The 27,051-nt window shown below is 40.5% G+C and overlaps 1 protein-coding gene across 5 annotated transcripts in view; it reads right to left on the reverse strand.

The window, feature by feature from the left end:
- Positions 1-27,051, reverse strand: part of ZNF532 (zinc finger protein 532) — a 149,934-nt gene that overhangs the window by 39,871 nt on the left and 83,012 nt on the right. For all 5 annotated transcript variants that reach the window (XM_033933604.1, XM_033933597.1, XM_033933588.1 and 2 more), the window contains exon 3: positions 6,943-7,124. In XM_033933604.1, the coding sequence (XP_033789495.1) occupies positions 6,943-7,124 (182 nt within the window). The remainder of the gene's footprint in view (positions 1-6,942; positions 7,125-27,051) is intronic.

Raw genomic sequence — 27,051 nt, forward strand, 5'->3', positions numbered from 1 at the left:
AAAGCAATAAGTGAAACATAGATTCTATGTCAGAGAATCTATCCCTGCTGTTAAACTCTAAGATGAGTATTACCATTTTAAAATTAATATTAGTCTGTTTGGAAAAAGTTTGATTTCAAAAGCGGCACTGCTGGAGTCATTGTTTGAGCTTTTCCGCTCTTCAGAGTCTGAGACCTATACTCGTATGCTTTGACGGCTGAGGGGAGATATGATTGAAGTCTACAAAATCCTGAGTGCATTACAACGGGTACAAGTGGATCGATTTTTCACTCTGTCAAATTAAGTTACAGGGAAATACTTTTAAAACCAATAGGGGGAAATTTTTTTTCACTCACAGAATAATTAAGCTCTGGAACGCATTGCCAGAAGTTGTGATAAGAGCAGATAGCGTAGCTGGTTTTAAGAAAGATTTGGACAAGTTCCTGGAGGAAAAGTCCATAGTCTGTTATTGAGAAAGACACTGTTTGCCCTGGATTGGAAGCATGGAATATTGCTACTCCTTGGGTTTTGACCAGGTACAAGTGACCTGGATTGGCCATCGTGAGAACAGGCTACTGGGCTTGATGGACCACTGGTCTCTCCCAGTAAGGCTATTCTTATGTTCTTATAGTATTTTGTGACTTGAGAGATACTTTGAAGTCAAAGATATTGGTGCCTTTGAGATATCTGTTGTGTTTAAGAATCGCACTGGACAATTCCCAGACATTCATACTACAGATCCAGTAAGATCCCACCCTCGTTCCATTTGTGTTGTAGGCAAAAATATTGGGATTTTTGGTAAATGAGAGCAGAGCTCAGCCTCGAAGTGTCCGTTCAGGCTGCCACCATCACATGACCTCCTCAAATCAAGAAAAATTCTAATTCTTGCCCCCATATAAAATTCAGTACTGTCTGAATTCAAGTTGAAGAACAGTATTATAATCTCCACAGATGTTCCAAAAAGTCAGTTAGATTACACTTCTGGCCACTTCTTGGCCCCCAGCTGCTCTTCCCAAATCCACATTAGAAATAGACAAATAGACTGTCCACTGTGGTAATCAAGGAAGACTTCAGAATATTCATAAAGCGCAGATTGTTCTTCCTCATATTCTACTCTTTTCTGCAAAGTGTCTCTCTCCTTGAGCTGAACAGATTTAAAAAGTCCTGAATACACATACTTGGGCTTCTAAGGAGTCCAATAAAGCAACCTGTTGGATCTGAGTTTGAACTTGCTCCATAAACTAAGAGGAAAAATTAGTCTTTTAGATATTTGAAATTAATGTATCTGAAATGAATTACCCATCCAGGACAGCGGAGGGAGGGGGGAGGGCTGGGGGGGTGTTTTATGCACAGTATTCAGTGCATTTTGATTGTGCTGTCTATGTAAATTGTCTTGCACTTGTATCAGCTTTTTGTTTATAAAATTAATAAACAGTCTTAAAAATGAAATGAATTACCCATTTACTGAAGTGCCAAGTGGTAAAGCGGTTGCATTTCACACAAGAAGCTGTGCTGTTCCTGTAAGGTTTGCCAACAGTAAAGAAGTACTTCCCAATGTGCCTCTCCCATGTCCACTCACAGGTGAAGACCCAGGACCACCCAATGCTGACAAAGTCTTTGCACGGGTCTGCAGCCTCCAAGCCTCTAAAGTTGCCTGCTTCAATTCTCAGATTGTACATTTTCTTTCTTTTGCAATTTTTTTAAATGCAACAAGTAGTATGAAAGATAGTAACAATCATTCAACATGACTTATCTGTTAAGATAAGTGCTGCTTTATTAATTTCCCGCTAGGAAACCTTTTGATTGAATCAGATTAATGCATTGATTTTTAACATAAGAATAGCCTTACTGGTCAGACCAATGGTCCATCAAGCCCAGTAGCCCGTTCTCACTGTGGCCAATCCAGGTCACTAGTACCTGGCCAAAACCCAAGGTGTGGCAACATTCCATGCTACTGATCCAAGGCAAGCAATGGCTTCCCCCATGTCTTTCTCAATAACAGACTATGGACTTTTCCTCCAGGAACTTGTCCAAACCTTTCTTAAAACCAGCTACGCTATCCGCTCTTACCACAACCTCTGGCAATGTGTTCCAGAGCTTAACTATTCTCTGAGTGAAAAAAAATGTCCTCCTAAATATAAACATGTAGTGTGAGGTTTATAGCCAATGAAGGAGAACGAGCCTGAATGAGTAGCAAAGTTGAATGATTTATTATTGCTACGAGGTCTTTCTTCCATTAACTTATTAAAAAATTGATATATGGACAACGGTGAGTTGCTTCACTATTGATATTTGTATGATTTTTTACATTGTTGTGGAATATTGCCCTCATCTGTGAGTAGTTCTTGAGCCAGCCATAAAGGGAAATACTGATTTAGCCAATTCCATCCTATGTTGCAATATAAAGACTTTGTGATAATAAAATCAGCGAACATTACTCCCATTTTGGTCTTGTGTTTTTTTCAGTCTACTCAAAGCAATTTTTGGAACTTTAGATTTCCACAAGAAAGACATAAGTAACTTGTCTATTAGATTGCGAGTCAGAATTTTTATAATAAAAGTAAGATTCATTTCACATTAAAAATACTAGCAATTGAATAGCAAATTGTCTTAAAAGGCACTCAAAAAATACATTATTTTTGACCATTGCACACTAGGGAAAGTAAACCTGTAGGTGGCAGAAGACTCCAGGAATCTGCCTGTTGAATATGCTACTATGTAGATTCCAGAGTATAGCTTATATCCATTACAATTTTCCTTTAAGGCAACCAAAATATTCAGATCTTTAACACATACAATATTTTAAGAAACAATTCCACCAGTTTACAGCTGCTTATTTACAAGACATTTTTGGGCCAATATTCAAAAATAGGGATGCTTTCTGACGTAAACTATAAAAATGGTGCGAAGTTTGCACCAAAGGACATATGAGAAAAGACTTTAACGATCTGAATATGTATACACTAGAAGAGAGGAAGGATAGGGGAAATATGTTACAGATGTTTAGCTACTTGAAAGGTACTGGGCTTGATGAACCTTCGGTGTGACCCAGTATGGTAATTCGTATATTCTTATTAATATGCAAACAAATATTTTCCACAAATGGGGAAGTATTAGAATCAGGGGACATGAATTAAGATGGCAGGGTAGTAGACTAGGGCCCTGTTTTACTAAGGTGCGCCAACCGATTAGCGTGCGCTAATCGATTTAGTGCATGCTAAACGCTAATGTGTGCATGTTAGTCTATGGGCGTGTTAACGTTTAGCACGTGCTAATTCGATTAGTGCATGCTAATCGGTTAGCGCACCTTAATAAAAGAGGGGGTAGAAGTAACATCAGGAAACACTTCTGCATAGAGAGGGTGATGGATGTTTGGAATGCCCTCCCAGGGGAGGTGGTGGAGACAAAAATGGGCACAATTGAAAAATGCTTGGGATAAGCGTAGAGCAGTGTCTCTCCAACTGTGTGCCATGGCACAATGGTGTGCCCTGAAGAGATTCTGGGTGTGCCACAAAAGATTCCAGAATTTTGATTCCCTTCATAAGTATACACTAGAATAGATGCCTCTTATTCCAAGTGATAAATATCCGTTGTGATATATGATTCAACCACTCTTAATAACTGTAAATTTCGTAACTTTACTGAAGCTTCGGACCTCAGAAACACCACTCATCGCTCAAATGTTTATCATAGCGATAAGCTTGACGTGTTGTCTCCTCACTGACCCACTTTTTTGTAAAATGAATGGTCGGATCACAATAGACTGATTGTGGGAAGTGATCCTTGATAAAGCGTTGAATATGCAAAACGTGTCGGATCCGAGTTTCCCCGATCATAAAAACTCAGATAAGTCATAAACCTTTAGTACATATGTACAAAGCATTTGACTGGAAAACTTTAAAATTTACTGATAATTTAACATCCGTACCAGTACAACAATCCACGTGTCAATCCTTATGGTTGAACTCCAAGATTCAAATTGGTGAGTCTAAGATCCTCTGGAAGTATTGGCTGCAGGCAGGCATAAGCACATTAGATGATGTACTATCAAATGGAAAAATGCTTGATTTTTCATGACTGCAACAATCATTCGGTATCTCAAAGTCTCAAGCATATAAGTGGTTGCAGTTGAAGCAGGCCATTCAGAAGGGGTTCCCTGAGTGGCGTAATTTTAAAAATCAGTATAGCTTGCCAGACCTATGCTTCCAGACAGATTTTCTAAGGCATCAGGCCCCAAGTGGTATAAATTAATATCGGAATATTTGAACAAAAAGCCAAAAACTAGTCTGAGAGACATTTGGAGCACTGAGATTAAGCAGCAGATTCTGCTTCTCAATTAGAGAATGACACGGTGAAAAAATTGGTCCCCGTCACCGCCCCGTCCCCGTCTCACCATCCCCGTCACCGCCCCGTCCCCGTCTCACCATCCCCGTCACCGCCCCGTCCCCGTCTCACCATCCTCTTCACCGCCCCGTCACCGCCACTGCCACCCCATTCACCGCCCCGTCACCGCCACTGCAATCCCATTCACTTTTCTTTATTTACGTATAAAGGAAACATTCTTTAAAACTTTAAAACTTAGTTAAATATTAGTTAATAACTATACAAAAACAAAACACGCAGAGAAAAAATTAATTAATATAAATTCTCAAAACTGACACATTTTGATCACTAAATTTAAAATAGTTATTTTTCATACAGTTTTTCAATCACTAATCTTCCACCACCCCTGGGGCTAGCAATGCAAAAACAAACACGACATGTACTTTAAATGCTGCCGTGATTAGCATAGTGACCGCGGCTACGGCTGCAAGTCTCCCCTCCCCCCAGCGATCACGGCAGGAGGGCACCCAACCCCTCCTGTAGACCCCCCCAACGGCCCTCCCGACAATTGCAGCAGAAGGGTACCCAACCCCTCCTGCTGGACCCCCCCCCAATGAACCCTCCCACCCCGGAACCCCCTTAGTCTTACTTTCCAAGTTGGACCGGACGGCTCCTCACACGTATGGCCAGCAGGCTTGCCTCCGTCCAAATGAGGCAGGCCCGCCCCTACCCTGCCCAACCCACAGGATCCTAGGGCCTGATTGGTCTAGGCACCTAAAGCCACTCCCGCTATAGGAGGGGCCTTAGGTGCTTGGGCCAATCAGGCCCTAGGATCCTGTGGGTTAGGCAGGGGAGGGGCGGGCCCTCCTCATTTGGACGGAGACAGGCCTGCTGGCCAGACGAGCGAGGAGCTGTCCGGTCCAACTTGGAAAGTAAGACTAAGGGGGTTCCGGGGTGGGAGGGTTCGTTGGGGGGGGGGTCCAGCAGGAGGGGTTGGGTACCCTCCTGCCGGCGATCTTAGGGGAGGCCATTGGGAGGCAGGGGAGGGGAGGGGCGGGCCCGCCTCATTTGGACGGAGGCAGGCCTGCTGGCCAGACGAGCGAGGAGCTGTCCGGTCCAACTTGGAAAGTAAGACTAAGGGGGTTCCGGGGTGGGAGGGTTCGTTGGGGGGGGTCCAGCAGGAGGGGTTGGGTACCCTCCTGCCGGCGATCTTAGGGGAGGCCATTGGGAGGACCGGCAGGAGGGGTTGGGTACCCTTCTGCTGCGATTGGCAGGAAGGGTTGATCTGACAAATGAGGAGCACGGTGAAACACAGGTAAATAGCGGTTCCTAGAAGGGGGTACATTGGCCCGCGGGGACAAACCTGTTCACCGTTTCCGCGGTCGGTGAATGGCCTTGTCCCCGTCACCGCAGCGACTGCTAGTTTTCTTCCACGTTTTCGGCGGTGACCCGCGGCTTAAATGCGGTGGCCGCGGGTAAACCGTCACCGTGTCATTCTCTATTCTCAATGGCCACGAATTTGGACTTGGAGGATGAGAGGTACAGCGTCAGCATCTATGAGACAAACATGTTTTTTTTTTTGTTACATAGAAGTTTCTGGACCCCTGTTCGTTTTCAGAAATTAGATAGTTCTAAATCTAATAGATGCAGGCACTGTCATCTTGAAATAGGGATACTGGATCATCTGTTGTTCTATTGTCCTTTGGTACTCAATTTTTGGAAGTCGATATGGGGACAGATTAATACCATACTGGAATCATCGATTCCATTGACATATGATGTCTGCACCTCCCAAAATTTTTTTAAAATTTTTTTGTAATTGCTATGTCCAGAGGATTACAAAATTTTATATCCTACTGAGATGTTGAGGTCTTTTCTCCACTGCTATAAAAGTATCTGTGGTAGTTTTCCTATTGTACTGTGATACCTGAATGCATGTTTTGAATTGACCATATAAACTGCTATATAGACAAATATTATGTAGTTAAAGTAGAGAAGGATTTGGGATGGGGTAAGAAGAGGTCAAGTAGAGAATGACACAGGCACAAATTTCCCCCATTCCCATGGGATCTCTCTATCCCCCATCTCATGCCTGCGAGCTCTGCCCTCATATACACAAGCCTTGACCACTTTAAAATCATAAGGCTTGCAGACATGGGACAGGGACAGAACTCTCAGGGATATTGCGATCCTGCAGACAGGGACAAATTTGTCCCATGTCATTCTCTACTCAGAAGTTTTATAATAGAAGTCATATTCAGTCACAATCCATGTAGTTTATGCATCCAAATCTGAACACAGGAATTATCAGGGATAACTTTATGCAGATAACTTATCTATATAAAGTTATGCTGCTATTTTCAGCATCCACACTTGAATGCATTGGTCCTCTGAAAATCCACATAAAAATTATACAGAAATATATGCTTATATACGCACTTCCATCCCACTGAACATGAGTGCCTTTACTTATAGGATGTGATCTTCTTAAATGCTAAAAGTTACTACACAGGAAATATAGAATCTGAAGCTCTGGAATTATTTTTTTCTAGTTGAACTCATCTGACACACAAAATATCTATCATTTTACAGCATATTTTAAATATCCCTACTAAAGAGTGAACACATAGCAATGCTTACCGAAAGCCAACTCTCCTAGTATAATGCAAACAATTCTTGGTGACATGAGTCTGAAAATGAACGGATCGGCAGATCGCACCACATTCAGGGCACGTGTATGGGGATTTATGCTGATGGATCCTCTGATGGGATGCAAAGCTGCACTGGTTAGGAAGCAACATTTGACAAATACTACAAGTTTTCTGAAAAAAAAAAAAGAAAAAAATTGTAATGAACAAAATCAATACAAAATACTTGGCTACAGAATATATATTTGTGAATATTTCCCCCAACTGATGCATCTGTTCTATATAAAAACTGAATTTTAGCAGAATATTTTAATAAAGATCATATGAAATAATGCTATTTTATTTATTTGCATTTATTACTGACTGTCTTTAAACAAACCCAAAGCAAATTACAATCACGTTAAAATATAATCCAAATCAATCAATGCAAGGGGAATTCTCTATTCCAATCCTTCATACAACAATACCCCCCCCTACCAAACCACCCATACTTCCCACTAGCTACATGCCAGTATAATCCAGTATAATAAGGGGGCAGCAATAGGCATTGGCCAGTAATTTGCTTCCACAAATGGGTATAAGGTAGATTTTTTTTTTGATGATGCTGAACCACCATCTATGTCAGAGAATCAGAGTAAAGCCCTCTGCCATAGATTAATTCACTCTCATTTTCAATCACCTCATCAAAAAATGCATTCCAGAGTGCTGATAGAATTGAGAAACGAACTTGCAGAGCTATTGTTAGTAATTTTTCTTTAAAATCCAGCATAGTAACGCACAAAAGTAAGGTAGAAAACTGGAACACTCTTCCGGAGTCTGTCATAGGGGAAAACAACCTCCAGGGATTCAAGACAAAGTTAGACAAGTTCATAATGAATAAGGACGTATGCTGGTAGGACTAGTCTCAGTTAGGGTGCTGGTCTTTGACCAGAGGGCCACCGCATGAGCGGACTGCTGGGCGTGATGGACCACTGGTCTGACCCAGCAGCGGCAATTCTTATGTTCTTATGTATCGGAAGACTGGAGGATGGCCAACGTGACACTGATTTAAAAAAAAAAAAATGTTCCAGAGGTGATCTGGGAAATTATAGCCTGTTAAGACTCACATGAAACAAATGACATGGACCTAATAAAACCAATATATATTAAGTTTTATTTTACCATAGCCCAAAGTTCTTCCTTTGCCATATCATCTATCACTTCACAAACCTATTTTCTTCACCACCATTCCTAGCTACTCCCCTCCCCCCTCACACTTCTTTGTGGTGAGTGCTATGAAAGCCCTTACTTAATTCTATCTTCAACTGAAAATTTTGGGGCAGAAGAATCAAAGAAGACAAAAGACACAATCATGTCCTGTATTCCCAGCCATGAGGTCACTAATTGCTCCATCAGTATGAGCAACACTTTTAGTTTAATCAATCTCTATTTTAGGGTCTAGGGACGATTCAGCGCAGCTGTTTCAGCACTGAATCAGCCACAGTGAATCTTCCTACAACCGGCTGTCATCTTGGGGGCATCATAGCAGCACCTGACCTCCAAACTAGGGCTGACTCTGTATTCTTCCCCGCCATTTGAGTGACCCCCCTGCCACCGCATACCTCTTAAAGAGTTTACCGGCGCAAGCAGCATCTTCTGCCTTCTGCTTGCGCTGGCCTCGGCTCCCCTCTGACACGACGTCCTGGTCCCATGACTACAAAGTGATATCAGAAGGGAGCCAGGGCTGGAGTGAGCAAGGGATGAAAGATGCTGTTTGCGCTGGTAAACTTTTCAAGAGGCATGCGTGGGGGGGTGGGGGGAAGGAGGGTGGCAAGGAGGAGAAGCGCTCGGAGGGAGCGATCCACACCCCCTTATTAAGCTACTGGGGTGGAGAGGAGGAGAAGCACCAACAGCGACATGGAGAGGAAGATTCAGCGCGGCTGTCTCAGGCCCGCCATGATAAAATATCCTGGGCTGAAAGAGCTGGGATGAATCGTCCCATTCTCTAGGACAGTGTTTCTCAACTCAGTCCTGGAGTACTTGCCAGTCAGGTTTTCAGCATATCCATAATGAATATGCCTAAACTTTGATTTGCATAGACTGCCTCCATTCTATCCAAATTTCTTTCATGCATATTGTGACAGTGACCCTGGGCAGCACAGTGGGGATCCTTTATTGAGTGCCCTGGAGATCCCTGTTACTGCCTTTAAGCAAAGATTATGCCTGGAAGTACCCCAGAGCAGAAAACTACAACTCCCAGAATTCCCTAGGTTTATTCCTCTCCCTTTAAGAGGCAGTATTTAGAACCCATGGTAAAAGGTGAATGGTTCCTTTAATAGTCTGTCTGAGGGGGTGGGGCAGGGTAATGCAAGGCCCTTTATCTCTGATAGTTTGCCAAGTAGAGGGGGAGCTGAGAGAAAGGAGAAGCAGAAGGGAGTCCTGGAAGGCTTGCCCACACCAGCTGGTTGATTGGGGAAATGGAAGACATCTGCCCAGAGCCAGAGAGTCCTGCAGAGGAAACTTGCCCAGACGCCACCATGTAGTGGGAAAGTAGCTCACCCTAGGAACAAAAGGGGGAGGCTGAACTGGAGCTGTAGCCACAGCACGGCAGGTGGGAAGTTTCCTACTTTAAAAGTTATTACAGTTTGTTTTGTGAGTGTGCTGTGCTAGCACCTGGGAACAGGAAGAAAAGAAAGCCTGTTTTGCCTTTTTGTTGTTTTAGTATTTTTGCTTGGGGATTGTGTGGCCCACAGAAGTGGCTAAAAATCAGGAACTGGACTTTAAAACTGAAATACCTGTAGGACTGGAACTCAGATGGGTTCCAGGGAAAAGTTTTGTTTGGGGTTTATTTTTCTCTGTGGTCAGAACTGCTTATCCCAGGACTGTTCTGGAAAAGACTAAAGTACTGAAGCATTGCAGAGTGGGAATAAATTTATCTATTTTGTTTCTGCTTTAATTTTGCTCTCCTGGAGAGTAGTGCAAGCCAGGGCGGGGCTGCTGCCGTGGAACTGTATGGGGACTCCCCCCCCCCCCACACACAGATTGGGTTTTTTTATTTTTGGGAGAAAAGATTGTAATGTTGCCAGTGCATAGAAAAATGTGTTCTAATCTGAACTGTTGAGAACTTTACTGCACAAGAGTTATTTTTGTGAATTACTGATATGAACTGAGTTTAATGAAAGCACCTGAATTAAACTGAGAAGTATTTTTTGAAAACTTTTGTGTGATGAACTTTATTTTTGCACACAGCTAAGAGAACAGAGCCAGAGCACACCAGTGGGCATGGGAGCCACTGGTAGGTTACAGGTCATAAACATCTATTCCTTGTGGCAAGGGCCCTGGGTGGGTCACTCTGGCTCAGCCCAAGTGTCACTGCCACAATATTAATTGTGGATATACTGGAAACCTGATTAGCAAGGGGTATTCCAGGACCGAGTTGAGAAACACTGCTCTAGGATGATTCAGTGCGGCCGTTTTTAAGTTCAACTAGAAAGAATTACAATAGTGAAATTGTGATAAAAGTAACATTTGTACGGGAGGTAATGATGCTGGGTCCGCTTGATAACTGTAATCATAACATGATCAGATTGATATAATCCCTGGAATAAGTTCACACAGGAAATCCAATACAACAGCATTAACTTTAAAAAAAGGAGGCTATGATAGCACGAGAAGAATGGTAAAAAAATGAAACACAGAGTAGCAGCTGCAAAGATAAAAAAAATTTCCATGTATTAAAAAAGAAGGAAGGAAGACCAAATGGCAGCTGTTAGCGACTGAGGTGAAGGAAGCTATTAGAGCTAAAAGAGAATCCTTCAGAAAGTGGAAGAGGGATCCGACTGAAAATAATTATAAACAGCATAAGGAATGGCAAGTCAAATGCAAGGCACTAATAAGAAAGGCAAAGAGAGACCTTGAAAAGAAGATTGCACTGGAAACAAAAATATACAGTAAAAACTTTTTTAGATATAGTAAAAGCAAGAAGATAGGAAGAGAATTGGTTGGACTACTAGACAACAAAGGGATAAAAGGGGCTCTCAGGGAAGACAAAGCCATAGCAGAAAGATTAATTGAATTCTTTGCTTCGGCCTTCACTGAGGAAGATGTGATGGAGTTACTGGTGCCAGAAATGGTATTCAATTTTGATGAATCAGAGAAACTCAAACAAATCTCTGTAACACTGGAAGATGTAGTAAATCAATTTAACAAACTGAACAGTAGCAAATCGCCTGGACCAGATGGTATACATTCCAGAGTGCTGATAGAATTGAGAAATGAACTTGCAGAGCTATTGTTTGTAATTTTTCTTTAAAATCCAGCAAAGTACTAGAAGACTGGAGGATGGCCAACGTGACTCTGGTTTAAAAAAAATGTTCCAGGGGTAATCTGGGAAATTATAGCCTGTTGAATCTGATATTGGTGCCATAGAAAATGGTAAAAAGTATTATAAAGAACAAAATGACAGGACATATACATAAGCATGGGTTAATGAGAAAAAGCCAACATGGATTTAGTCAAAGGAAATCTTGCCTCACCAATCTACTGAAATTCTTTGAAGGGGTAAAAGAACATGTGGATAAAGGTGAGCCGGTTGATATTGTGTATTTGGATTTTCAAAAGGCATTTGACAAAATACCTCATGAAAACTTCTGAGGAAATTAGAGAGTCATTGGATAGGAGGAAAAGTCCTATTATGGATTAAGAACTGGTTGAAAGATATAAAACAGACAATAAGTTTAAATGGTCAATATTCTCAATGGAGAAGGGTATATAGTGGGGTTTCCCAGGTGTCTGTGCTGGGACTGCTGCTTTTTAACATATTTATCAGTAATGTAGAGATGGGAATAACTAGTGAGATAATTAAATTTGCTGATGACACAAAATTGTTCAAAGTTGTTAAATCGTAAGAGGATTGTGAAACTGGGAGACTGGGCATCATAATGGCAGATGACGTTTAATATGAGCAAGTGCAAAGTGATGTATACGGGAAAGAGGAACCCGAACTATAGCTACGTGATGCAGGGTTCTAAATTAGGAGTCACTGCCCAGGAAAAGGTTCTAAGGGCTCCTTTTACAAAGGTGTGCTAGCATTTTTAACGCACGCACCGGATTAGTGCGCGCTATAGCTATAGCGCACACTAGCCGAAAATCTACCGCCTGCTCAAAAGGAGGCGGTAGCGGATAGCACACGCGGCAATTTAGCGTGCGCTATTCCGAATGTTAAGGCCCTAGCGCGCCTTTGTAAAAGGAGCCCTAAGTGTCATCACTGAGGATACGTTGAAACCCTCAGCTCAATGTGTGGCAGCAGCTAAGAAAGCAAACAGAATGTTAGGAATTATCAGGAAAGGAATGGCAAACAAAGGGGAAAATGTTATAAATAGAGACATGATGGCAGATAAAGGCCAAATGGCCCATCCAACTCGGCCCATCCGCAATAACCATCTCTAAGAGATCCCACGTGCCTATCCCACGCTCTTGTATCACTCTGTGGTACGGCCGCACCTCGAATATTGCGTGCAGTTCTGGTTGCTGTACCTGAGAAAAAATGTAGCAGAATTAGAAAAGGTACAGAGAAGGGCATGAATCAACTAAAGAATGAAACATGCGCAACGCAGAAGCATCACGTAAATATGTTAACGTGCAATCTTATATCTCGCTGAATCCTCATTAATTAGAGTTCTAGGCAGGTAACAGGCAACATATTGTTACACAGAATTTTGTATAGAGTGAATTAAATATGTTCAAAGAATTATACATGCTACATAAAGTTATCAAATTGTTATGAAACTGTACATACAGTCTGAGGTAATATAAGTATTATAAACAGCAGCTGGCCATTAACATTGTTTTTGTTTTGGGTGACTTGCATTATTAGTCTGAGTCTCTTTGGACCCCTGGTAGGGATTTCTAATAGATCTCAATTGTCTTAATATACCAAAGCTATCTTTTGTTAAATTAGATATATGTTCTGAAAATATCAATTCAGAGTCAATAAAAATTCCTAGATAACGGAAACTCGTGACAGTTGAAAGAAGCTTCCATTAAACAAAAGTATACATGTGGGTTGATCCCTATGGCCTCTAATCCAACATGCCTTTGGTTTTTTCAAAATTTAGAACTAATCCATGATTGTATACCCACTCAGAAATGGATGTCAATGTGTCCTGCAAAAGAGTAAAATCTGGTGTAATTGAGGAAATATCTGGGTAACAATAAAATCAAATTCCCAATTGCTGCAATTTATCAGTGAACTTAAAAATATATTGAAAAGTATAGGCAAAAGGGAGGAACCCTGTGGAAGACCACAGGGAGCTTGGAATGATTGCATAGTGATATTCTGAAAAGAACAGTCTCTCAAAATAGATCTAATCTAATCTAATCTAATCCTTAGGTTTGTATACCGCATCATCTCCACGTTCGTAGAGCTCGACGCGGTTTACAGTAGGAGAAATAGGAAGGAACTACAACAGAAGGTTAGAGGTAGAAGTGGGAAGAAAATTTACAGGACTTGGGATGGCAAGATATAAGAGTTTCCTTGATTTCTAAGTTGGAGGGAGACTTACATTTTTTGAGAAAAGCCCAGTTTTCAGATGTTTGCGGAAAACTTGGAGAGAGCTCAAGTTCCGAAGAGGGGAGGTAAGGTTGTTCCAGAGCTCAGTGATTTTGAAGTGGAGGGAGGTCCCTAGCTTTCCTGTGTGGGAAAGATCTAAATCATTTTAGCACTTTACCCCTTATGTCAATAGAAAATCAGGCAAAAGTATAAAAGATCACATCTACAAGATCAAAAGCTGGAGTCAAGTCTAGCGAAATTGTCAAAGTTAGACCTGAACCATCCAACACACTATAAAGCTCATTTAGTAACATTGTGATTATTGTCTCAGTTCCCTGGCCTAGTTTAAATCCCGCTTGTCTCAGGTGTAAAATAACATTTTTTTTCAATATAACTAATTAACTAAGAGCAAACCACTTTCTCCGTAACTTTTGCCCAAAAAATTAAATTTGCTGATGGCCGATAACTTGATAGTAATACCAGAACTTCCAAAGGCTTTTTTTTAAAACTGGGCATATTGTTTTTTTAAACTGGGTATATTTTAGGCAGCATCCTCAACTTGACTATGATTTACCATCAAAACTATAAAAGGGAGGGTTCTAGACCTGTCCTTAAATCTCTAAATTTTGGACACAACTCTTGACTTATGTAGCGGGCCTATGGATCTGTGTTTGGCGCTTACATCCTAACTTTCTTTTTTACCCTGAATGCACACCTGCTGATGACACAAATACGGCTTGGTTGTAAGGCTTTCTTTCGTAGGACTAGTCTGCTGGGCAAGAAGAGTATCTTGGCTTGCTGGATTTCTCTGTACCCGCCTATAATATCTCAATGGACATTCTTCATGATACAACAAGCCTGGAACGCAGAGCTATTCTCGATTTGGACTCTCAAACAGGTCATCTCTTTGTACAATGCTGGACTCCATTTTGTGATACTTTGACTCATTATCTTAGAGAAAAAATTTGGTATTGACTTGCTTGTTTGGTTTGCTTGTATTGGTTGCTGCTGCTCCTGGGGATGGGTGAGTGGAGGGAGGGAGGGTGGCGTGGAGGACAGGGGATTTAGATGGGTTGTTTGATGCTGTTTAGTGGTCATTTACTACCTTTTTTTGATGTATTTGTTTGCAATCATGCTCACTGTACTGTTGTGAAACTTTAATAAAAATTATTTAAACATTAAAAAAAGGGAGGGTTCTAGAATAGCTGCATGGAGATGACAGCCTGAGTAAGTTTTACTAGTAAGTGATTTTAACATGCCAGATGTTGACTGGGTTATCCCTACTGTGGGGTCTTCTAGAAGCAGGGAGAACTGTTCTAGCAGTTGTTAATGGTACACATGTGGGATGGGGGTCATATTGGACTTAGTGCTTACAAATGGGGAAAGTATTTCTGATGTTACAGTGGGTGATCATCTGGCATTTAGGGCTCCTTTTACGAAGGTGTGCTAGCGTTTTTAGTGCATGCACCGGATTAGCGCGCACTAGCCGAAAAACTACCATCTGCTCAAGAAGAGGCGGTAGCAGCTAGCGTGTGCTATTCTGCGTGTTAAGGCCCTAACGCGCCTTCGTAAAAGGAGCCCTTAGTGATCACAGCATAGTATGGTTTAATATTAAGACGGGTACAGAGAGGGCTCATTCAAAAGCAAAGGTTCTAGACTTTAACCTAACTTTGTTCGGTTGGGGGATACATCAAGGAATTGTTGTTTGGATGGGAACATCTGGAAGGAGTAGAAATGCAGTGGGCAAAAATGAAAGAAGTTATTGTAAGGGTGATAAACCATTTTGTGAGGCAAGTAAGTAAAAGTAGGAGGAAAAGAAGGCCACTTTGGTTCTCAAAAGTAGTAGCTGAGAAGGTAAGGAATAAGAGGTTAGCTTTCATAAACTACAAAAGATCGCAGAAAGGAAGATAGGCAACATTATCTGGAAAAGTTGAGAGAGGCTGGTCATAAAGTCAGGAAAGCAAAGATGCAAATGGAAGAAAAAATAGCTAACATGATAAAACGGGGAGACAAGACATTTTTTAGATATATTAGTGATAGGAAGAAGTGCAAAAGTGGCATTGTGAAGATCAAAGGTAAAGGGGAGGAATATGTAGAAGCTGATAAAGAAAAGGCTGAATTGCTTAACAAATATTTCTCTTCTGAAGCGCCGGGAGCGGGACCGTAGAAAACAAACGTAAATAGGTATAGAAGAGTAAGAGACCCTGATCAATTTTTAGAGAGCTATGTTCGTGAGGAGCTAGCTAAAATAAAGGTAGACAAAGCGATGGGGCTGGATGGTGTACATCCTAGGGTGCTGAAGGAACTTAGGGAAGCTCTGGTGGCTCCACTGACTGACCTTTTCAATGCTTCTCTAGAGTTGAGAGTAGTACCGGAGGACTGGAGAAGAGTGGATGAGGTCCCTCTACACAAAAGTGGAAGTAGGGAATTACAGGCCAATAAGTCTGACTTCTGTGGTAAGCAAATTAATGGAAACACTTTTAAAACAGAGAATGGTGAAGTCTCTGGAATCCAGTGGCTTACAGGACCAAAGGCAACATGGATTCACTAGAGATAGTCATGTGAAAAAATTAGGACACCCCATGAAATATTCAGTTCTTTCTTAAGAAATGTTCACATATCGATGTCAAATCTTTTTTTTATTTATCTCTGGAAAAGAACGTGATGTAATTGCAGGTAAACAACATAACTTTTCCTTGATTTACTCATGAAGCAAAAGGTATCCACAAAAATGTGTATTCTAACTGAGGAATAAATTAGGATACCCCTCACATATCCTCCCACTTAAAGTGGCTCAAATCACACACAGGTGTAACACATCAGATGCACATGATTAGAACATTATTACTTAGAAATTTGAAGGAGGTTTGCCCTACTTAAACCTCAGACATTTACCCCCTCTTCTACTAACCCGTAGCAGTGGTAGTAACTACTCTGATGCCCATAGAATTCCTACGAGCATTGGAGCAGTTACTGCTGCTGTCGGAGCCAAAACCCACGCTACGTGTTAGTAAAGGAGGGGGTTAGTTTGGTGTGCTCATGACTGCTGCGGTGAGAGTAAACTCCACGGTGAGATCAAAAGAGCTGTCTGAGGCTTTCGGAAAGAAGATTGTAGCAGCTTACAAGTCTGGTAAGGGATCTAAAAAGATCTTGAAAGAATTTGACATTAGCCATTCCACGGTCTGGAAAATAGTGTACAAGTGGATGACTTTCCAAACAACCGCCAACATGCCCAGGTCTGGCTGTCCAAGCAAGTTGACTCCCAGAGCAGAACAAAAGATGCTAAAAGAAGTCTCCAAAAACCCTAAAATGTCATCACGGGACCTACAGCAGGCTCTTGCTACTGTTGATGTGAAAGTGTATGCCTCTACAATCAGAAAGACTGCACAAATTTAACTTGCATGGGAGGTGTGCAAGGAGGAAACCTTTGCTCTCTAAGAGAAACATCAAGGCCAGGCTGAAGTTTGCCAGAGAGAATGTAGATAAATACCAGGATTTCTGCAATAGTGTTCTATGGATAGATGAGTCTAAAATTGAATTATTTAGACACCAGAAAAGAGGACATGTTTGGCGTACACCAAATACAGCATTCCAGGAAAAGAACCTCATACCAACTGTGAAGCATGGAGGTGGAACTGTCATGGTTTGGGGATGCTTTGCTGCAGCAGGACCTGGCCAGCTCATCATCATAGAATCCATGAATTCTATTGTGTATCAGAAGGTGCTTGAGGAAAATGTGAGACCATCTGTAAGAAAATTAAAGCTGAAGCGGAACTGGACTCTGTAACATGAAAATAACCCAAAACGTACCAGTAAATCTACCAAGGACTGACTGAAAACTAAGAAATGGACAGTCCTGGAGTGGCCTTGTCAAAGCCCTGATCTTAATCCCATTGAGATGCTGTGGGGTGATTTGAAATGGGCTGTACCTGCAAGAAACCCCTCAAACATCTCACAGCTGAAAGAATTCTGCATTGAGAAGTGGACCAAACTATCCTTAGACTGATGACAGAGACTGGTAGATGGTTACAAGAAGCATCTCACTGCAGTTATTTCAGCCAAAGGGGGTAACACTAGCTATTAGGGTGTAGGGTGTCCTAATTTATTCCTCAGTTAGAATACACATTTTTGTGGCTATCTTTTCTTTCATGAGTAAATCAAGGAAACGTTTTGTTGTTTACCTGCAATTACATCACTTTCTTTTCCAGACATAAATTTAAAAAAAAGATTTGTCATCAATATGTGAACATTTCTTAAGAAAGAACTGAATATTTCATGGGGTGTCCTAATTTTTTCACGACTGTTGGTCGTGTCAGACAAATCTGATCAATTTCTTTGACTAGGTGACCAGAGAATTGGGTAGAGGGAATGCACTAAATGTGGTTTATTTAGATTTTAGCAAAGCCTTTGACAGTGTTCCACACAGACATCTAATAAATAAATCGAGTGCCCTAAGGATGGGCCCCAAAGTAATGGGCTAGGTCAGGAACTGGTTGAGTGGAAGATGACAGGGAGTAGTTGTCAATGGAGATCGATCTGAAGAAAGGGATGTTACCAATGGTGTGCCTCAAGGTTCTGTTCTTGGGCCTGTTCTTTTTAACATTTTTAGAAGCGATATTGCTGAAAGGCTGTCAGGTAAAATTTGTCTCTTTGCAGATGATACCAAAACCTGCAATAGAGTGGACGCCCCGGATGATGTGAATAACATGAAGAAAGCCCTAGCGAAGCTTGAAGAATGGTCTGAAATTTGGCAGCTAAAATTTAATGCTAAGAAATGCAAGATTATCCATTTGGGCTAAAAAATCCCGAAGGACCAGTACAGTTTAGGGGGTGAAGAACTTGTGCATGACAGAAGAGCGGGACTTGGGTGTGATTGTATGTGATGATTTTAAGGTGACCAAACAGATTGAAAAGGTGATGGCAAAAACTAGAAGAATGTTAGGGTGCATAGGAAGAGGTATGGCCAGTAGGAAAAAGGAGGTATTGATGCCCTTGTGTAAGACTCTGGTGAGACCTCATTTAGAATATTGTGTACAATTCTGGAGACCACATCTTTACAAAGATATAAAAAGGATGGAGTCGGTCCAGAGGAAGGCTACTAAAATGATGTGTAGTCTTCATCATAAGGTGTATGGGGACAGATTTAAAGATCTCAGTATGTATACTTTGGAGGAAAGGCAGGAGAGGGGAGATATGATTGAGACGTTTAAATACCTATGTGGCATAAATCTTCATGAGTCGGGTCTCTTTCATTTAAAAGGAAGATTTGGAATGAGAGAGCATAGCATGAAGTTAAGAGGTGAAAGGCTCAGGAGTAATCTAAGGAAATATTTTTTTTACAGAACAGGTGGTAGATGTGTGGAACAGTCTCCTGGAAGAGGTGGTGGAGACAGAGACTGTGTTTGAATTCAAGAAAGCATGAGATAGGCACATGGGATCTCTTAGAGAGAGGAAGAGATAATGGTTACTGCGGATGGGCAGACTGGATGGGCTATTTGGCCTTTATCTGCCATCATGTTTCTATGTTGAGTACTCAGCTCTTATCGACTAATTGTAATTTTATCGAGAACTTTGCTGTTCTTATATGAAATAGAAAATTACCCTTGGGAACACCTTTGTAGAAAATGGCTATAAGTAAACCAGGAAAATGTAAGAATTATGAACATATTTCACCGAATAAACAGGCAGATAAAACAGATGAGGCTTCTATACTGGCTGAGTTTCTGAAAGAACTGTTAAGTGACACCAAACATGATACTGAAGACATCAAAGAAGAGGTTACAAATATATGAAAATCAAGAAGCTGCAGTGAGAACTGAATACGACAACACTGATGTGACGTCAGGATGCTAGGGTGCCTAGGAAGAGGTATGGCCAGTAGGAAAAAGTTTAGGCTGGTTTCAGAAAAGATCGAGGAACAAGAGACATTATTGCCAATGTTAGATGAATATTGGAGAAGAGCAAAGACTGTGTAGATCATAAGAAACTATGGAGAACTCTAGTGCAAATGGGATACCCAAACACATAACTCAGCTGATAGAGAGCCTATATGAAAATCAAGAAGCTGCAGTGAGAACTGAATACGACAACACTGATGTGACGTCAGGATGCTAGGGTGCCTAGGAAGAGGTATGGCCAGTAGGAAAAAGGAGGTATTGATTCTTCTGTATAAGACTCTGGTAAGACCTCATTTAGAATATTGCATACAATTCTGGAGACTGCACCTTCAAATATATACAGACTGGATGGGCTATTTGGCCTTTATCTGCCTTTATGTTTCTATGTTGAGTACTCAGCTCTTATCGACTAATTGTAATTTTATCGAGAACTTTGCTGTTCTTATATGAAATAGAAAATTACCCTTGGGAACACCTTTGTAGAAAATGGCTATAAGTAAACCAGGAAAATGTAAGAATTATGAACATATTTCACCGAATAAACAGGCAGATAAAACAGATGAGGCTTCTATACTGGCTGAGTTTCTGAAAGAACTGTTAAGTGACACCAAACATGATACTGAAGACATCAAAGAAGAGGTTACAAATATAAAAGCTGAATTGATATCCTTTAAAACTAGACTGAATATGTCTAAAAGCAGTTTAGATGTTGGGGAAAATAATTTAAGGGTGTATAGTTTTCCATAATACAACGAAGGCTCCAATCATACATTGAGTAAGAACTACCCAAAGTTTAGGCTGGTTTCAGAAAAGATCGAGGAACAAGAGACATTATTGCCAATGTTAGATGAATATTGGAGAAGAGCAAAGACTGTGTAGATCATAAGAAACTATGGAGAACTCTAGTGCAAATGGGATACCCAAACACATAACTCAGCTGATAGAGAGCCTATATGAAAATCAAGAAGCTGCAGTGAGAACTGAATACGACAACACTGATGTGACGTCAGGATGCTAGGGTGCCTAGGAAGAGGTATGGCCAGTAGGAAAAAGGAGGTATTGATTCTTCTGTATAAGACTCTGGTAAGACCTCATTTAGAATATTGCATACAATTCTGGAGACCGCACCTTCAAATATATACAGTATAAAAAGGATGGAGTCGGTCCAGAGGGACTATACATTTCAATCTATCCCACATGCTACATTTTCCAGAACTGATTTTTTTTTTTTTTTAATTAGCAAATCATTGGCTCAACATATTAGTGCTGCTGAAGTCAAAGAAATTTCAATTTCAGATCATGCTCCGGTTATATTTAAACTTAAGTAAGATACTCAGCGAGGATCCTTGGAGATTTAATGCTGAATTACTGCTTAAAGAAGACTTTATTGAATACATTAAAGTGGCTATTCAAACTTATTTTGAATTAAATAAGCCTTCAGACTCTCCTTGACACATCTTATGGGATGTTTTTAAGGCTTATATTACAGGAAGAATTATATCATATCCGGCTTATTGGTCTAAGGAAAATTCAAAAAGAATTAGTAATATAGAATATCAAAATAATCATAATATTGAATTATAAGCACGATTACTGCAGCGTGCTGAATTACTAAAGCTGCTACATAGAGAAACTTATAACTTATTACTTAGTAGGGAAGCTAGTAAAAATGTTTTTATTCAAAATGCAATTTATTATGCTTCTAACGATAGGTGTGGACATCAACTTGTGCAGTATTTAAAAGCTAAGAGTAACAATACTGGCATACATGCCATTTCAGATGAAAATGGATATGTGTTAATAGAAGATGAGGACATACTAAAATGTTTTAAAGATTACTATCTGGAACTATTTACATCAGAAATAGAAAATAAAAAAATACCTTCTTCTTTGAGAATTTGTTCACTCTTTACTACCGGATAAAGAATATGAAATGTTATGTCAGGATATAGATAAAAAGGAAATTTTGGCTGCACTGGAAAGTATGGCTAAAGGTAAATCTCCAGGACCAGATGGTCTAACATTGGAGCTTTATTGGGCTTTCAGAAAATTGCTAATTCCTCAAATGATGGACTATTATTCCTATTTAATGTATTCAGGAATAGTTACTGGTACGTTCATAATAGCTTAATTATTGTATTGCCTAAGCCTGGAAAAGATCTTCTTAAGGTCCCGAATTATTGGCCTTTATTGCTTATTAATGTGGATACTAAAATTTATGACAAAATTTTGGGAAATAAATCACAACATATTTTACCAAAATTAATTCATTTGGATCAAATGGATGATACTCATGTGATAACAACACAAGAATGTTTACAAATGTAATACTGCATGCAAATGATAATATAGATCAACCAATGATTGTAATAGGACTAGATGAGGAAAAAGCTTTTGATTGAATGGAATGGACTTTCATATTTGAGATATTGAGCTGGTTTGGCTTTCCAGAGAAATTTATAAACATGATTAAAGTTCTTTATACTGCACGTACAACCAGATTATTCATTAATAATAAGTTGTCCGACCAATTTTATCCAACTAGAGGAATGAGGCAAGGTTGTTCACTTTCCCCATTGCTGTTTAATATAGCTTTAGAACCAATATTGATAGCAAAATGTAACAACCCATATATTAAAAGCTTGACATATGGAATAGAGGAGATAAAACTATCTGCAACACTGATGATATATTACTTTATTCTATGCCTGATTCAATTCAGCATATACTTCATACCTTAGAAGTATATTCCTCTGTATCTGATATACCTGGGAGTATACCTGTGGGCGGGGCCTTAGGCACATGGAACAAACCCAGCCCATGTGCCGATCCGATCGGGGGGGGGGGGGATGCATCAGGGCAGGAGGGGTTGGGCTCCCTCCTGCCTATATTTTATTAGGGGGGGTTCGCGTCTCGGCAGGAGAGATTGGCTATCTCTCCTGCTGTGATAGCAATCCCCCAAACTGCCACCAACCGCAGCACTTCGGGGTGAGAATCGCAGCAGAGGAGATGCCTCATATTTCCTGCTGCGATCCTCACCCCGAAGTGCCACGGTTGGCGGCAGTTCGGGCAATCACCATCACGGCAGGGGAGATGAGCCATCTCTCCTGCCCGATCATTTCTTGGGGGGGGGGTGGATTCTGTAACCAGTGTTCTTTTTGACAGACACCGGTTATAGAATCCAGCTTTTAGGCGAAGGACTGGCCCCTCCTTTGCCTAAAAGGTCTTATTTTGGGCATTTGGGACTTAGGCTGTTTTTTGGTTGGTAATGTTTTGTCATCATGGCAACACCTGCAGACTTCTGGGTGCCTCAAGCCGTGGCCACTACCTTTAGTGTGCCCCGGCTCGAGAAAGTTTGAGAGACACTCTCCTAGATGAAGCCTTTATTAGATCAAATAAATAATCCACATAAAAATGTCTAGGGCCTGAACCACTAGAAACATATGGACCCAACACGGTCCATGTTTTGACACTATTGTCTTCCTAAGGGATCTCTATAGGTCCTATAGGCAGGTTTATAAAGATGATAGCTCCTGCGCTGGTGAGATACATTCAATAGCGAAAGTGACTATAGCATATGACTCCCATGTTTTATTATTACTTATCTTAATCTGTTCTGAGTAAAATTTCTTTTTAGTCAATTTGATCTCATTGTCATATACCTTCTGGCACTGTATACAACAAAACAGTTGATAATGGAAATGCATGTTGTTTCCACCATCGACACTGTAGTTGTCTAAGATGCGGCCTCAATAATGTACGACCAGCAATAAACCATCCATTTTTTTTTTCTCTCCAAGAAAGGAGTTTTCTCTTTCTTAGGAGTTATCTGATCCAATCTGGCTCTCAAAATTTCATCCCAGAGTAGTGCCTTCCAAAGATTTCTCCCAAAAACCAAATGGCAAACTATTAGACAAAGAAGACAGTTTATCATGATCTAACTTATATTAAATTCTACTCTTGACCTTCTCTACAATTTTTTATGTAACAATCATATCTCAAGCAATTAAATAATGATCCATCTGAAATAATGATGTATTCTTTGGATTTCCAAACATCTCAGTAGAGGGGAAGAAGAAATACCAAATCTAAGGTATGCCCCAAAGTATGAGTTAGGGTAACATGTTGAGTTAAACCCAGATTGTCAATAAATAATTTAAAATAAATTGTTTGAGGAAAGACAGGATCATCCACATGCATAGTAAAGTCCCCTAAAACTATTAAGTTTGGCAGTTGTACCGTTAACTTTGAAATCGATATATACCATCCAAAAACCTGTTGATATCCCTGGTGGACAATAAAAAAAAAGTAGCTAAATAAATTGGAACTAGATAAGCTACCTTAGCAATCAATACTTCTTGGTAAGGCAAGTGTGGTATCTTAATATTTGTTACTGGTAGTCCATTTTCAAATATAATGGCCAATCCCCCTCCTTTTCTATTTTCCCAGGAATGAGATTTATATGAATAATTTGCTGGAGCAGCCTGAACCAAATATGTTTCCTTCCCTGGTCTCAGTCAGGTTTCCATTAGGCAGATTACATTTAATTTATGATCCTCAAGCACATCTCGAAGAAGCCTTCTTTTTCAACGACCTACAATTTAATAATGCAACATGAATGACTGACCAATATTAAGGTAAATCGGCATTCAAACAAGTTGTATCTTAATTAACCACCCTCCTTTACAAAGCTAGCCACAGCAGTAAGAACTCTGACACTCAAAGACATAAGCAAACCAAGGCAAACTGTATAAATGGATACTGTTTTGGAACCCCCCTCCAAGTTTGTAGACTACTTTTGAAGCCTGAAGAAGGAAAATCGTATGTCCAAGACACTACTCATTTCCTATGGATAATTACATCTATCACAATACAGCCATATCATCTACTAGTTACTATGGACTTGGAATCTTTATACAGCAACGTTCCTCAACAGGAAAATTTAGACATTGTGAATGAAGTGTTATACAATATGGGTTCCTCTCACTGGGTCCCAAGGGAGTTCCTCGTGTCTCTTGCTGTTATGGTGTTACAAAAGAACTATTTTGAGTTTGAGGGTATATGCTACTTGCAATGACACTGTCATGGCCCCCACTGTGGCTAATTTGTATTACCCAATTCAAAAATATCCATTTATACAGTTCGTCTTGGTTTGCATATATCCGTGTGTGGATCAGGTACCCTAACATCTTCTTTGTTTGGTCTTACTCAGTAGCTGATTTGATGGCGTTTCACAACTGGCTAAATACCCTCGACTGTCAGCTCAAGTTTACAATGGTATATTATAAGAATACCATCACTTTTTTGGACACTTCAGTGAACAAAACGGAACCTAACTCAAGAATAGGCAATTCCAGTCCTCAAGAGCCACAGGCAGGTTAGGTTTTAAGGATATACACAATAAATATACATGAGATAGATTTGCATCTCAAGGAGGCAGTGCATGCAAATCCATCTCATATATATTCATTGTGGATATCCTGAAAACCTGACCGGTCTAACTTGACTACCACTATTTACTGCAAGGACACTGAGCGAAAAATATATTTAGATTATAGCAGTTGCCATTCTACCACGTTGAAACAAGCCTTACCCATTAGTCAATTCTTTCGTATTCGTCGCATTTGTACAAATAACGTAAATTTAAAAAAACAAGCAAAATTGATGTCAGAATGTTCTCGTCAAGGGGTTATCCTGAATGGATAATAAAACAAGCATTCTTAAGAGCATGGTATGCTAACCCTAGTTTGTTGTTACAACTCCGTCAAAAGGGAACTATGGAGAGGCAAGTATGTGTCCTCACATATTCAGATTACGCCAATGAAGTGGCCCAAATTATTAAGCATTGGTGCATTTTAGCCATGCATCAGACATTTGCGGAGGCTCCGTGTCTGGCCTTTTCTCGTCCTAAGAATTTGGGCATTTTTTTTTTAACCACTTCTTTTAAAAGGCCAGTGAAAGACAATTCCAGGCACATAGGTGAACATCGTCCCTGTGGTCCGTGTCTTGTGTGCACTCTTTGCATTGCTCCACATGGACTAGTCTAAGGATGCAAAAAGTTTATTCCCTCAGACACCATACTACCTGTAAGTCCCAATGGGTAATATATGTGATCATATGTCCCTGCATACTTGTATATGTGGGACGCACTTCACGACAGATGAAGGTTATATTACAGGAACATAAAAGCAAATTTTACACACAACAACATCAGCTCCCATGGTTACCCACTGTCTGGATAATTAACATTCTTTCTTTGATGTCAGGTGATTTATCTTGGAACAAATTCCAGATACATCCAGGGGTGACAAAATGTCCCACGTTTAGGGGTCCTTTTACTAAGGCACGCTAGCCATTTTAGCACCTTAGTAAAAGGACCCCTTAGTTGCGGGAACAGTTTTGGATATTTGAACTGAATTCAGTACAACCAAATGGCTTTGAATGAGCATACTGAATGGAACTCTCATTATTTAATTTGAAATGGGGGTTGTTTTGGTCTGCCCATGTGGGACTTGTCGAGGTTTTTTCTGGAAATGTAATTTCAGCGATTTCTATTTATACTCAAAAGTACCAGGTTTGGGGGACTACATTTGAAAGTATTTGAATAACTGCCATTGTGATTCCCCATTCAAGAGTTTCCAGTGAAGTTTTCATTCAGTTTATACTTATGACGTCATCATGGGTTTTTTTTCTTTTTAAGCAATGCAGCTACTTGGGCTCCTCCCTTCCACCTGGAAACAAACACAACTCGAGCAGTGCTGGTATCAATGTTAGAGTTGTTTTGGGTTACATGAATTATAAGGAAGGGGAAGTGCCCTGCAACCAAGCTTGGTTGAACCGGACAAGATTTAGATTACTTCAGGGAAGCGCACAATATCCTTTAGTTTTCTTTTCTTTAAACATTGTAGTTCTACTGTCTCTCCCCATATCTCAGGTTTGCCCCTTGTCAGAGTTTGTCCACATTTTATTTTAATCATTCTTGTACCTCCCTATTTTAGTGAAGCACACCGCTTAGAAATTTTGTAAGCTTTAAATGTCATATTAAATTAAAAATTGTGACTGTTGAAGCACTCAAGTTAGTGAAAGTCTGTTAGTCTGCATTTAAGTTTGGCGAGTTCTGTTGTTCAAGCAATAGAAAGGCTGGGGCTAATTTTCAAAAAACAGCATAAAGTGGCAGTCAGACATCTTACTGGACAAAACGTCTGAGTAATCATTTTTGAAACTGACTTCTAGACGTCTTGCTAGGCTTTCTGTCTGCAGTGTGTCCAAAATTTAAGGAGGCATGTTATGGGCAAGCTTAGGGCATGCTTTGCATTTGGATGTCTTATAGACATAATTGAACATTCAAGACATCCAGGATTGGCGATTTAGATGTTCAAAGCTAGACCTGTTTTAAAAGAGAATAAAGACCTAAAAGGTACCCAAACTAGCCAGATGACCACTGAAGGGAAGAAGGCATGACTCCCCCCACATTCCCCCAGTGGCCACTGACTGACCCCTTTCCACATGGTATGGGAAAATCCCAGTAGACCAGCAAGCAGTCTGGATTAGCCTGGTGGGTGGAATAGTGAACCATAGTGAGGGGAACCCATATCCCATTCTAACCATAACATTTATGGTGAAAAATGTAAGCACACCAAAACCTACCAAAATCCTACTGTACTGCCATACAGAT

Source organism: Geotrypetes seraphini, chromosome 1 (assembly GCF_902459505.1).
Source record: "Geotrypetes seraphini chromosome 1, aGeoSer1.1, whole genome shotgun sequence".
Classification (NCBI taxonomy): domain Eukaryota; kingdom Metazoa; phylum Chordata; class Amphibia; order Gymnophiona; family Dermophiidae; genus Geotrypetes; species Geotrypetes seraphini.